Source organism: Gorilla gorilla, chromosome 2 (genome assembly GCF_029281585.2).
Source record: "Gorilla gorilla gorilla isolate KB3781 chromosome 2, NHGRI_mGorGor1-v2.1_pri, whole genome shotgun sequence".
Taxonomy (NCBI): domain Eukaryota; kingdom Metazoa; phylum Chordata; class Mammalia; order Primates; family Hominidae; genus Gorilla; species Gorilla gorilla.
This window is the reverse complement of record NC_086017.1, coordinates 182,080,045-182,093,133: the sequence shown is the minus strand read 5'-3', so window position 1 is coordinate 182,093,133 and position 13,089 is coordinate 182,080,045. Positions and strand designations below refer to the sequence as shown.

General features: G+C 35.7%; 1 protein-coding gene and 1 non-coding gene across 2 annotated transcripts in view; both read left to right on the top strand.

Annotated features, from left to right (window-relative positions):
* The window catches only part of SLC2A2 (solute carrier family 2 member 2), a 32,409-nt gene extending 19,863 nt beyond the window's left edge, over positions 1-12,546 (top strand). The window contains exons 6-11 of the mRNA XM_004038005.5: positions 713-875; positions 1,345-1,532; positions 4,144-4,248; positions 7,591-7,692; positions 8,362-8,565; positions 8,655-12,546. Coding sequence (XP_004038053.1) covers positions 713-875; positions 1,345-1,532; positions 4,144-4,248; positions 7,591-7,692; positions 8,362-8,565; positions 8,655-8,855 — 963 coding nt within the window. The 3' untranslated portion in view covers positions 8,856-12,546. The remainder of the gene's footprint in view (positions 1-712; positions 876-1,344; positions 1,533-4,143; positions 4,249-7,590; positions 7,693-8,361; positions 8,566-8,654) is intronic.
* LOC115934253 (U1 spliceosomal RNA) lies at positions 11,720-11,883 on the top strand. The gene has a single exon (XR_004070069.2). It is a non-coding gene; the product is annotated as a U1 spliceosomal RNA (small nuclear RNA).
* Positions 12,547-13,089: the final 543 nt, after the last annotated feature.

Genomic DNA, 13,089 nt, shown 5'->3' with positions numbered 1-13,089 from the left:
ACCTGGCAAGCCAGGTCTTAACTTCAGAGCTATTCTAGAGTTAAATTATTCCATTTAGATGTCAAGAAATAGAGAACTTCGTGTTTGACTGCCTGGGTTTCCTTTGTTTTAAACATCTTACTTGGGAATCTAATATGTAAGTGATTGCCACAGGAGCTCCTGTTCAGCTGAGTCTATCCTTCCCTTCTACCCTATGGTGTCAAAGGGAGTCTGGGACCCCACACCTATGACAATCCAGAGGGTAGTCTATAAACTATTGCCATAGGAATCACCAAGATAGTTCTCATCACAGTAATTGTTCTATCTATAAAACCCCTTTCTATTTAAGTTCTGGGAAATATAAGAAGGAAATATCAAGCAAAGGTCCAAAGTCATGGATGATTTTAACACAGTATTATTCTATCTGGTTGCCTGGAGAATACAGCTATGTGTTGCTTTAGATATCAAGCATGTATTTTTGTCTAAGCTTGGTTGATTCTCATCCTGACTGTCCAATTGGAGTTAATGAAAACAAACCTAGGTTAATTCCTTATATAACAAATAGTTCCTAATTTGGTTAAAGTGAGACACAATAGTAACAGTTTCCATTTTTACTTGAACCAAAGTTGTCAGAGACTACCATTAAACAGCCAAAGTACTTTTTCAATGAACTGGTGTAAAAGGTAGATCCAAAGTATTATGTAGTTGATATACTTCCTCCTTGCATTTTCAGATTATTGGTCTTGAATTTATCTTGGGCAATTATGATCTGTGGCACATCCTGCTTGGCCTGTCTGGTGTGCGAGCCATCCTTCAGTCTCTGCTACTCTTTTTCTGTCCAGAAAGCCCCAGATACCTTTACATCAAGTTAGATGAGGAAGTCAAAGCAAAACAAAGTAAGTCGTAGATGGTTTTTCTTTCTTCCTATTGTTTTGGCATTATCAGCTAATGTAAAACAGTGCCTTCCACATGAAGTTAGTGATTAAATGTAAGAAGAATGTGCAAAATCGCTTTTATATGACTGGTGCATGTCATTTGGCACCCATAGGCATTCACTTAAGCCGAAACCAGAAATCCATATACACGGTATTAGACTCAACCAGAGGTTTCTAAAAGATCCCTCCAGCATTATGCTTCTAATATAATGAGGATCATAGTTTTATTTGTCATAAGATGAAGCCAAATGTTCTATTTTTCTTTTAAATCAAAGAGCAGGATTTAATTTAACAAAAAAAGAATTTCCAACACCCATGCTATTAAGTAATACAATGGGGCATGCAGAAATGTAGCTCTTTCATTAACATAAAAATAAATTTCTTTTTGTTTTGACCTGAGTTGTTTCAACCTGATCATTTTCTGGGACAGGCTTGAAAAGACTCAGAGGATATGATGATGTCACCAAAGATATTAATGAAATGAGAAAAGAAAGAGAAGAAGCATCGAGTGAGCAGAAAGTCTCTATAATTCAGCTCTTCACCAATTCCAGCTACCGACAGCCTATTCTAGTGGCACTGATGCTGCATGTGGCTCAGCAATTTTCCGGAATCAATGGTGTAAGTTTAAGAACACCCACTAACTCTTAAGAGCACAGTGAATTAAAATAGGGAAGGCAAGGGGTACAAGTTTAAATAGCTAAAAGATATTTTAAGGTATTGGCATCATGGGTCTTGCTATAACAAACGTACATTGAGTGAGCATTAATTTTCATTTTGCTTCAAAAGTTTTCTAAAATTACTGAACAATTTTTTAAAGTGTCAACAGTCAATGGTACTATATATCTATTAAGGTGAAGGCAAAAAGCAAAAATCTTAATACATACAAGGAGGGAAAAGGAGAATAATTATACAACCCTCCCCCAAAAAACTGCAAGGAGCTTCTACAGTTGAGTATTGAATTTAGGATTTCTGATAGCCCAAGCCAAATGGAGTCAAGGGTTCCCTTTATCTATTTAAATGAAGTATACCAGATAGCCAGGTGCAAAGAGCAGTTCCTGCCATCTAAGAAACTTTCACTCCATTTGAGGAGATAGCACACAAAATAAATAATAGAGTAAACTGGCATGATATTGGTGACTAAGGACGGTAGACAATACATGATTGAAAAACATACTGAGCATTAAACTAGCTAGCTTTTAGGTCTTACACTGAAACCCCTGCATCATGCAGACCAAGATGGTTCTACTGACAATTAACTACTAGAGGAAAAAATTAAGCATTTGTTAAGAAACTAGATTAAAAAAAAAAAAAACACCACTTCTCCCCTTTTGTTGCTGTTAAAAATGTAAACTGGACATTTGCTGTAGTGAGCCAATGCCAAATCCACATGGGACACTTTGTGGGTGATTGAGAGATGGGCAAACACTTGGGGGAGGCAAAGGAAGTAATTCCCATCCATTGAAACAAAATGAGACCTGAACCTCACTCCACAAACTCCACTGTGGTCTCCATCCTCCTTTAAGAGGTCCTTGATGTTTATTTTTATTAATACTCTGTATAACTTTGAGGCTCAGAGACCAAACTCATATCTCCCATCTCAGCTCTGTCTGTATATTCAATGGCATAAAATTTAATTTCTCTGAACCTTACTTTTCAGCTTCCATCCCAGTGCCTGACTTAAAGAGGAATCTAGGAAATGTTGAACCTGAGGCTGTTGGGCAGCCTAAAAATGGTGGGATAGTGTGAAGTGTGCTGTAGGCCTCTATGCACTGAACACAATTGGCACAGTCCTCTACCTCAGTCCTGTCTGCAGGAAGAGGTACCAGCAATAGGACACGTTAGGTGGGGAAGGAATGACAAAGGATGATGGATAGCAGAATGACCTAAAAGACATAAATATATAAACATAACTAAATTTTAAAAGGCTATTAGAAAGGTTGTGAACGAAATTTCTCCATGTCTACTGAGACTAGTGAAATTTTCTGGATTAAATGCAATAGCAACTAGACCTCTTATACATGCTGGTGAGACTGTAAAATTGTCATAACTTCTTTCCAAAACTATCTGGCAATATCTATCAAAGTTGAGCACATGCCTACACCATGGTCCAGCAATTCTATTCCTAGTTATAAATGCATACATATTCCACCAAAAGGATTGTACTAGAATGTTCCTAGCAGCACTATTCTTAATCACTATTCATTATTACTATTCATAATCAATAGCTAAAAGACATTTAAAACTGTTGACATCATGATGTGTCTTGCTACAACAAACATATATTGAGTGAGCATTAACTTTCGTTTTGCTTCAAGTTTTCTAAAATTACAATTTTTAAAAATGTCAATAGTCAATGGTACTATATGTCTGTTTAATATTAAGGTGAAGGCAAAAGGCAAAAATCACAATAAATACAAAGAGGGAAAAAGAATAATTACACCCGCCTCCCACCCTCCCCCCCCCAAAAAAAAAAAACTAAATTGCAAGTGGCTTCTAGAGTTGAGTAATGAATTGAGGATTTCTGATAGCCTAATGAATAGTAAATTATTCATTTAGGAATGGCAGCTACCTAAATACTCATCAATAGAATAGTAGTAGATCATGGTATATTAATAATAATAAAATACTACATAGTAATGATAGTGAACTGTCTATAATATACAATAAGGATGATTCTCACAAAGGTAATGTTGACTAAAAGAAGCCAGGCACAAAATGATACATATTATGTGGTTCCATTCACATCAAGTACAAAAGTAGACAAAATTTATCTATGATGTCAGGCGTTGTAAGAGTGGTTTCCTTGGGATAAGTGATAACGGGAGATTTAAGAAGTTTCTGGAGGGGTGGAAATTATTTATCTCTTGATCTGGGTGCTAGTTACATAGGTGTGTTCGGTTTGTGAAAATTAATTAAGCTGCATATTTATGTGTACTTTTCTATGTATATTATACTTTAACAAAACGTTTCAATTTATTTACAAAAATAAAGAAAATGCAGTAGCAGAGTTCTCAACTAAATATAAGGAGGACGTTTAAGCAATCAGAAGCTTTAAACACTAAAGGAAGACTGAGGGTTCTCTTCCTTGGAAGGAGAAAATCTGTACGAAGTTCTAGGGTGCATGCCGCTATAGAAACAACTAAAAATAAACAATCTAAAATATTTCTTGCTTTAAAGATATCAGTGCCAGACTTCTTAAGATTAAGGCTAACCTGTTTTTACTTTGCAGATTTTTTACTACTCAACCAGCATTTTTCAGACGGCTGGTATCAGCAAACCTGTTTATGCAACCATTGGAGTTGGTGCTGTAAACATGGTTTTCACTGCTGTCTCTGTAAGTCAATGCCCTAGATAAATACTCTGCTTGTTCCTTAGTCCAGAAATTGCGGGGGGGGGGGGGGGGGGGAACTTCGGCTCTAAAAGCAATCAATGACTTATTGTACACATGCTCTAAGTGTGTAAACCCAAGTGAGTCATGAGAAGAGTCCTGTTTGAATAAGCCAACCACTGCACTGAGATTAGGCATAACTGAGGTGAATCGCTGGTTCTCTGCACTGCTGGGATGCCATTTAGTCACTCATTTGTGAATTTTTAACTCACTTGGGGACACAGAGAACTTCCTCCTTGTGCAGATTCCTAGGTTCCTTCTTTTCTCTGTACATAAACCCCTTGGGAGTAGCTGACAGCTTGTCATTTCTATTGATATTGGATGGTCTACTTAGATTCCTCTTTTTACATAGTTCAAATTCTTTTTTTTACCATGTGCCTTGGGGGAAACATATAAAAATAAATAAACAAGGCCCTCTCTAACAGACATTTAAGCCTTTAAGCAAAGTTAAACAGACTCAGCAAATGGTATTAAGCCATTGGGCAGAGCTTCCAAGTAGTTCACAAGATTGTAGTTTCTGGTGATGCATGAGAGTATGTGTGAGATTATGAGGGAAGTGACATAGTAACTAGAAATGTTATTGTTTTCTTCCAACAAAAAAAAAAGTCATATACTCTTCTTAAAACCAAATAACTTTATATAAGAAGTGATGGTTCTTATATATTAAGGATATATAAGAACCTGACAACAAGAATATCTAACATAATAATCTAAGAAGTAAACAACAATAAAGACAAAAACTCCCCAACTAATGTAATTCACTGTAGAATGAGAGTCATTGAGCTTATTTTTATCTTTGTTCAACAAGATAAAAACAGCAAAAAGTTTATTCTTTTCAATTTTAGTCACAATACTATACTCAATATAATTTAGTCACTTGTTTTTTATTCTCTGCACATGAACTCTTAACTATTACCTTAGGGTGATCAATAAATTACAGCCTGGCTACCCAGATCAAAATGCAGGTTTGTCCAGACCACATTAAACAGTGCTGGACCTTGGAAAGAGCAGGAAAAACAGATAATAACGAAACGCCAATGGTTCTGTAGACATACCTTTAGAGATAAGTCCTGTTTAAACCAAAAGGCCACTCTAAATCAATCAAGACCTGTTTCTGAAGTGCAATCCAAGGGACTATTCACCCTTTTGTCTCCTGGAATATTTTTTACAAATTCTTCAACGTATTTTTTATAATAGATTATTATTAAAACATTTTGTGTATAATAGGATTTTCTATGTAAAGCATCAAATTGTCAAGATTAGGTAGCCTAAATTCTGAAAAAATCTAAAGAGGAAACTTCTGTAAAGTTTCATTTTTGCACCCTGCTCCCAACCCCACTGATGTGGGAGGAGTTGTTTAAGACAGTGTCCTAATTATTTTGAATGTACCTTTTTAGAGTCCATCCTTTGATTCTGTTTAAGTTTTTGAACAGGGAAGTGACATAATCTTTAAAAACCAGTCCAAATCATTAATTAAGCCTCCAGGACTACAGATCACATTTAAAATTTTTAATTATATTAATTTTTGAAACATTGTTTTAAAGTTCAAAAAGTATAAAAAGGATAGTCCCTCCGTCACCCAGTTTCTCTCCCCAAAATTAACCAATGTTACCAAATTGTGTGTGTACTTTCAAATAAAAATATGCAAATAGAAATATGCACTGAATATATTAATGTTTCACCAAATTGGAAGAACATCAGTTTGTTTTTGGGAAGAGAGACTTTCCCAACTCCACACTAATTGTGTTCCACATCCTCTATTTTCTTCCACACTAATGGGCTGGTAGAAGAGGGCCTGTAATCTTGAGAGAAAAAAAGCAGAAAGAAAATGGAGGGATCTAGGAAGCAGGATGACACTGAGAAAGAAGCGGTGACTACCAAATTGGAACTAAGCGCCCAGGATTTGCGTGAGGCCCTGCGGCAAAGATGAGCATTCTAATTGGGCAGACATCTCAAGCCACTGACCATGTCTCACTCCTTGTCACACTCATCCTGAGTGCACACCAGGCCTCAGGGACAGAGGCCAACTCAATTTTCAAGATGTTCAGTTTTAGAGTTTATAGTAAGGGAGCTTATTCACAAAGAAATGCTTCTATTTTCTTGGTAGCTTGACATGGTGGCACCAAGCCAGTTTTGAACATCATAATAAGAGTTAAAATATAGAGAGAAATTTAATGAACTTGAGAAAAGTCTGTTTTTTCCAACTTCCTTCTCAATAATTAAATATGTGCTCTTAGCTTATCATCCTATCTGAAGTGATTTAAAACTCTGATATGAGTGTGCCTCTGAGAAACAGGCTTTCACTGTAGGTGAAATGTTTCTAAGATGTCTTCAGAGCCAGAGCTCACTATACTAAAGACATTGGATTGCTATTGATTTACTGATAGGCTGATGAGCCAGCCAACTTGCTCACCAGGTGCCAAAGTGAGAAATTATGACAGGAAGTTTTGTGGGGGGTGAGGGGGAGAGTGACTCACCAGCCTTGGTAATATTCCAAGGATCAGGCAAGAGTATAACAAACTCTGGTCTTGGCTAATTGTAAAACTTAACCATTAATGCAAAGGTCCACAAAACTAAAGGAATCAATGACGTATCTCCTCAGTTAAGATAAGAAAGCATTTTAACCCTTTGCTTTAAAGTGCTAAGTTTTAAAACAACTAGTTCACTCCCAGCACAAGATACAATTAAGCATACCAGAAAAATGCAGGCCTATTTTGGTTCAATTATCAAATTCCACATGTTGCTAGGTGAGTGGTCATAATAGGACTTTATTAAGCAGTGAGAAAATTGGATGAGAATAGTTGACACCTGAACAGTTGTACTGTTTCCGGTGTCAATAGTGCACAGACCCTTGTAATTATAACTTAGGATAATTATTAGAAAATAAGTTAATGTCATGTTTAAATGTGGAACCTTCACATTTTAAATGTACAGGACATCTATTGGAAGAGACCCCAGCTGTACAGTCTGTGAATATTGTACCCAAAGTGATAATCCTGGAGTAGTGGTAACATTATGGTTCTATCTCTATAATGGTCTATTCAAACCAATGTGACTAAATTAAGCAGATATTTGATCATTACCCGCTGTCCACTGAAACTAGCTCTGCCACCTGGGGCTAGAGTCACTCCCCACCTTGATCTCACTCCTGTAAAATGGAAGGATGGAATTGCCTCTTATCTGTTATATAAATTAAAATGACCTCTTTGGCAGTAAAAATGATTTAAGTAAACAGTCAATATTTTGTGACTCACAAAACTGAGATAATCTTCTTTAAAACTGTCCTAGGTATTCCTTGTGGAGAAGGCAGGGCGACGTTCTCTCTTTCTAATTGGAATGAGTGGGATGTTTGTTTGTGCCATCTTCATGTCAGTGGGACTTGTGCTGCTGGTAAGTTTGGTGCCTGCACTGAGGTTTTTCATTAACATATGATGGTACCTGGCACCTCTGTGGTCCAGGTTAAAGTGCTTTGTATTCAAAAATATTTGAGACTGACTTACGAAATAAAGCCAGAGCAACAGCATAAAATCAAAGGAGATATATAAAGAAAAGATGAACTAGTTTCTTGGGTTTAAGACTGAATATCAACATGTAAATTCTGGTTGTCATCCAGGGAGGCCATGTACCCATGGTTAGAGCATAGGCTCTGGATTCACTGCCAACTGGGTTTTAATGCTGACTCTGCCACATGGCTTCCTGTGTGACCTTGGGCATGTACCTGAACCTCTGCCCTCCTGGCATTGTCATCCACTACTTCACAGGGAGCTACACATCTTGTCTGGAAACCTTAGTATAAGCAGAAGCAAAGGTCACTGGATCCTTGCCCTGCCTCTTTTACAGGAAAATCCTAATCCAGAGGATTTCCTTATAAGAAATCTAAAGAGTTATGCATGATTCAGACTAGAATAATTTATGTCAGAATAGAATAACTTATACTTGCTTGAACAAAATACATTAGAAAAAGTTGTATGCCTGCCTGTGAACTCAGAGGCTACTTAGCTAAAGGAAAAAGCAGCCAAATGATCTCAGTCCCACTATTGTTTTTGTTTTTTTCCTCAGAATAAGTTCTCTTGGATGAGTTATGTGAGCATGATAGCCATCTTCCTCTTTGTCAGCTTCTTTGAAATTGGGCCAGGCCCGATCCCCTGGTTCATGGTGGCTGAGTTTTTCAGTCAAGGACCACGTCCTGCTGCTTTAGCAATAGCTGCATTCAGCAATTGGACCTGCAATTTCATTGTAGCTCTGTGTTTCCAGTACATTGCGGTAAGCAGCCTAATATTCCACAGATTTACTGAACAGAAGAGAGGGTCAAACAACTGCTAACTCAAAGTCTGTGTTTGCTTTCTATCCAGGACTTCTGTGGACCTTATGTGTTTTTCCTCTTTGCTGGAGTGCTCCTGGCCTTTACCCTGTTTACATTTTTTAAAGTTCCAGAAACCAAAGGAAAGTCTTTTGAGGAAATTGCTGCAGAATTCCAAAAGAAGAGTGGCTCAGCCCACAGGCCAAAAGCTGCTGTAGAAATGAAATTCCTAGGCGCTACAGAGACTGTGTAAAAAAAAACCCTGCTTTTTGACATGAACAGAAACAATAAGGGAACCGTCTGTTTTTAAATGACGATTCCTTGAGCATTTTATATCCACATCTTTAAGTATTGTTTTATTTTTATGTGCTCTCATCAGAAATGTCATCAAATATTACCAAAAAAGTATTTTTTTAAGTTAGAGAATATATTTTTGATGGTAAGACTGTAATTAAGTAAACCAAAAAGGCTAGTTTATTTTGTTACACTAAAGGGCAGGTGGTTCTAATATTTTTAGCTCTGTTCTTTATAACAAGGTTCTTCTAAAATTGAAGAGATTTCAACATATCATTTTTTAACACATAACTAGAAACCTGAGGATGCAACTAATATTTATATATTTGAATATCATTAAATTGGAATTTTCTTACCCATATATCTTATGTTAAAGGAGATATGGCTAGTGGCAATAAGTTCCATGTTAAAATAGACAACTCTTCCATTTATCACACTCAGCTTTTTTCTTGAGTACTAGAATTTGTATTTTGCTTAAAATTTTACTTTTGTTCTGTATTCTCATGTGGAATGGATTATAGAGTATATTTAAAAATGTCTATAGAGAAAAACTTTCATTTTTGGTAGGCTTATCAAAATCTTTCAGCACTCAGAAAAGAAAACCATTTTAGTTCCTTTATTTAATGGCCAAATGGTTTTTGCAAGATTTAACACTAAAAAGCTTTCACCTGATCATATAGCCTGGGTTATCAGTTAACATTAACATCTATTATAAAACCATGTTGATTCCCTTCTGGCACAATCCTTTGAGTTATAGTTTGCTTTGCTTTTTAATTGAGCACAGCCTGGTTTTCACATACACTCAAACAATCATGAGTCAGACATTTGGCATAATACCTCAAACTCCTAATAAGTTTGATCAAATCTAATGTAAGAAAATTTGAAGTAAAGGATTGATCAGTTTGTTAAAAATATTTTCTGAATTATTATGTCTCAAAATAAGTTGAAAAGGTAGGGTTTGAGGATTCCTGAGTGTGGGCTTCTGAAACTTCATGAATGTTCAGCTTCAGACTTTATCAAAATCCCTATTTAATTTTCCTGGAAAGACTGATTGTTTTATGGTGTGTTCCTAACATAAAATAATCGTCTCCTTTGACATTTCCTTCTTTGTCTTAGCTGTATACAGATTCTAGCCAAACTATTCTATGGCCATTACTAACACGCATTGTACACTATCAATCTGCCTTTACCTACATAGGCAAATTAGAAATACACAGATGATTAAACAGACTTTAGCTTACAGTCAATTTTACAATTATGGAAATATAGTTCTGATGGGTCCCAAAAGCTTAGCAGGGTGCTAACGTATCTCTAGGCTGTATTCTCCACCAACTGGAGCACTGATCAATCCTTCTTATGTTTGCTTTAATGTGTATTGAAGAAAAGCACTTTTTAAAAAGTACTCTTTAAGAGTGAAATAATTAAAAACCACTGAACATTTGCTTTGTTTTCTAAAGTTGTTCACATATATGTAATTTAGCAGTCCAAAGAACAAGAAATTGTTTCTTTTCAGTGTGATTTGTTTTTCTTTTGGGCCAATTTGGGATAAACTATTTTCACTTGGGATTTCAGGATACAGTCAAAATGAGCTTAAGTAACTCAGGACATCTTTGTGCTAAACTGTGAACTCTGGACAAAAATAGAGAGTCTCTGAATAGGGCAGGAGCAGGAAAATGGCTCCTGGGTGGCTCTTGTATGCTTCTTCAGGATGCTGATGGCCTTTGGGAAGCCCAGTGTAAACAATGATAAAGGAGCTTAACACTTTTATAGGTGATACATGTGATTTAATCAAATCACTATTCCTGATCTCATTTACTAACAGAATAAAGTGGTAAATATTTAAATTAAAAATTCCAAAGACCACTTTTAAGTGCTTCTTCACTATTTTGACTGGCCCACAAACACCAGAAATTCAGACCCTGAAGTTTTCTGCCTCAGAGAAATTTAAGTGCCTTATATTGTTCCCCTTCTACAACTTTTTCCTTGCAGAGATACATGTGAGTTGACAAGAAACATTAAAGGGAAATAAGAAAGAAGCTGATAAAGCTTTATAGGAGGACCAAAGAACTAGCTTACTATAATAAAAAAATTTTAAGTCTTCAAGGGTATACATCATAATAAAAAATAAAATTGACCGTAATTAATTAAATTTAATCCCAGGGAAATTAGATGTGAATTTGAACACCTAACTTTCCATGTACTCTCTCATTTTTGTGGAAGTGTTTCTATACTCTAATGTCTTTACAAATGTGATTTTTCTCTTAGCTCGTTTGAAGTATGAGAATTAGAGTTTTTGGTCTCGCATTCACCAGCTACATCTAGGATTGCCCACTGTCATGACTCCCAGGAAAAGGTCCTATCTTAGCTTCCTCCTCCCTACTTTCCTCTACATGGTCAGCACTGTAATGCAGCTAAGATATAGTAAGGCATTGCTCCCTCCCCCTACACTTCAAGGAGTTCACAGTCTAATGGGGAGTTCAGGAAGGCCAGAGTATTAATATCCCCATCTGTGTCTTTTGCCTTCCATGAACCTGGGTTTCGAGCCCTCTCTTGTAAAATGGGCACAGCAATATTACCTACCTCAGGGAGTTGTGGGGATTAAACATGAAGTGCTAAGCATAGTGCCTGGTACAAAGACAGTACTCAATAAATGCTACCTAAAACTAGTATTCATAGCAATACTGTTAGGATAAAGAATTATCATATATGAGATAGTTCCAAATTTTTGTTTTTTTAAAAAAAAAGTTTTATAAGTTCAAGATAATATTTTCTTACTTCAAAGAAACAATCTCACAATGAGGGAATGGTAAGAATCAGGAGAGATTACTAACCTGGCAGAGGAGCTATCACAATCACAAAGGTGGTTTTTCCAGGGCACGGCTCATCCATTACACTCCGGATGTGCTGACCCCTGCCATTTCCCCAAATGTGGGAAACCCAGCTGCACAGTTTGTAGTAGTGGGTGACTGTGTTCATGTGCTCCCCTGAAAAAAACAACAACAACAAAGAATCAGAAGAGATACTAGCCTATCTAATTCCTAAATCCAAACCTGATATTTCTAAGTAAGATTATAAGAATTTTTATTGCATTTTCTGAATTTGCTTTTGCATAAGTTATGTTATTTTTACAGGGTCTATATGTACTATTATTTCTTAGAATAATACTAATTCTAAAACAAAATTCTGTATATCACATTTAAATGTAATTTAATAGAATTATAATCACAAGACAAGACCAAACTTTGCTGATAATCCTCAGTAATTGCGAAAGGAGTATATACATGTAGGCCAGCATACATGCATAAACTACTTCTTATTGCTAGTCTAATTGTTCCATATGTAGCAAATACAGCAGTTCAGCAATATCTTGTGCTTACAGGGTCCTAAGCAGAGGTGATCAGTCAAGTGTAAATATATATATATATGTTTTTTTATTTTTCATGGCAATTGTATATTAGTAACCTGGGGAGAAAAGGTTTATTGACAACCACTCTGATCCATCTGCTGCTATTTTCACTGCTAATTTGGTGCACATTAAAAAGAATGATCATGAAAAGATACTACTTTGAGTTAAAAGTATATATATATATACACACACACACATATATGTACAATAGTTTGATATCAATAAATACATTTCTGAATGCTTAGTGTTGCTTCATTTATACAGAAAAAAACACACTTTAAAAACTGATATTGGTTTATTATATATACTCATTTCCTTCTCACAGTACTTTCCCATTCTCATTTTAGAAATAAAATGTGAATGACTTTTTAAGGCCAAATTTTATTCCCATCTGGCAGTTGTTTTGATTATAAGTAGTGGAAAAACTAACCTCAAGATTAAATAAGAACAGTAGAAGAGAAATGAATGACTCCGTTTGATGAAAATAATTTAATTGAGCAAATATTTAGTTGAGTTCCTTTTATGAACAAGATACTTTGTTAAAGTTCTGTGAAACATACAAAGCTCTCATAAAAGAGCTAAGATTTGAAAACAACTAGTTATAGTACTATAAGGAGTGTAGTAAGAGTATAGAAAGTATACATAAGTGGTTTTCAAATTTTTAAGTTGACACCTTAAATTTTTCGTCAAATATTTGAAAATCTGCAAAAGATGCAATTTTTTAGAATATAGTATATATTGGCATTTTTAAAAATTACTGTGCTATTTATTCAATTGAATTTAAAAA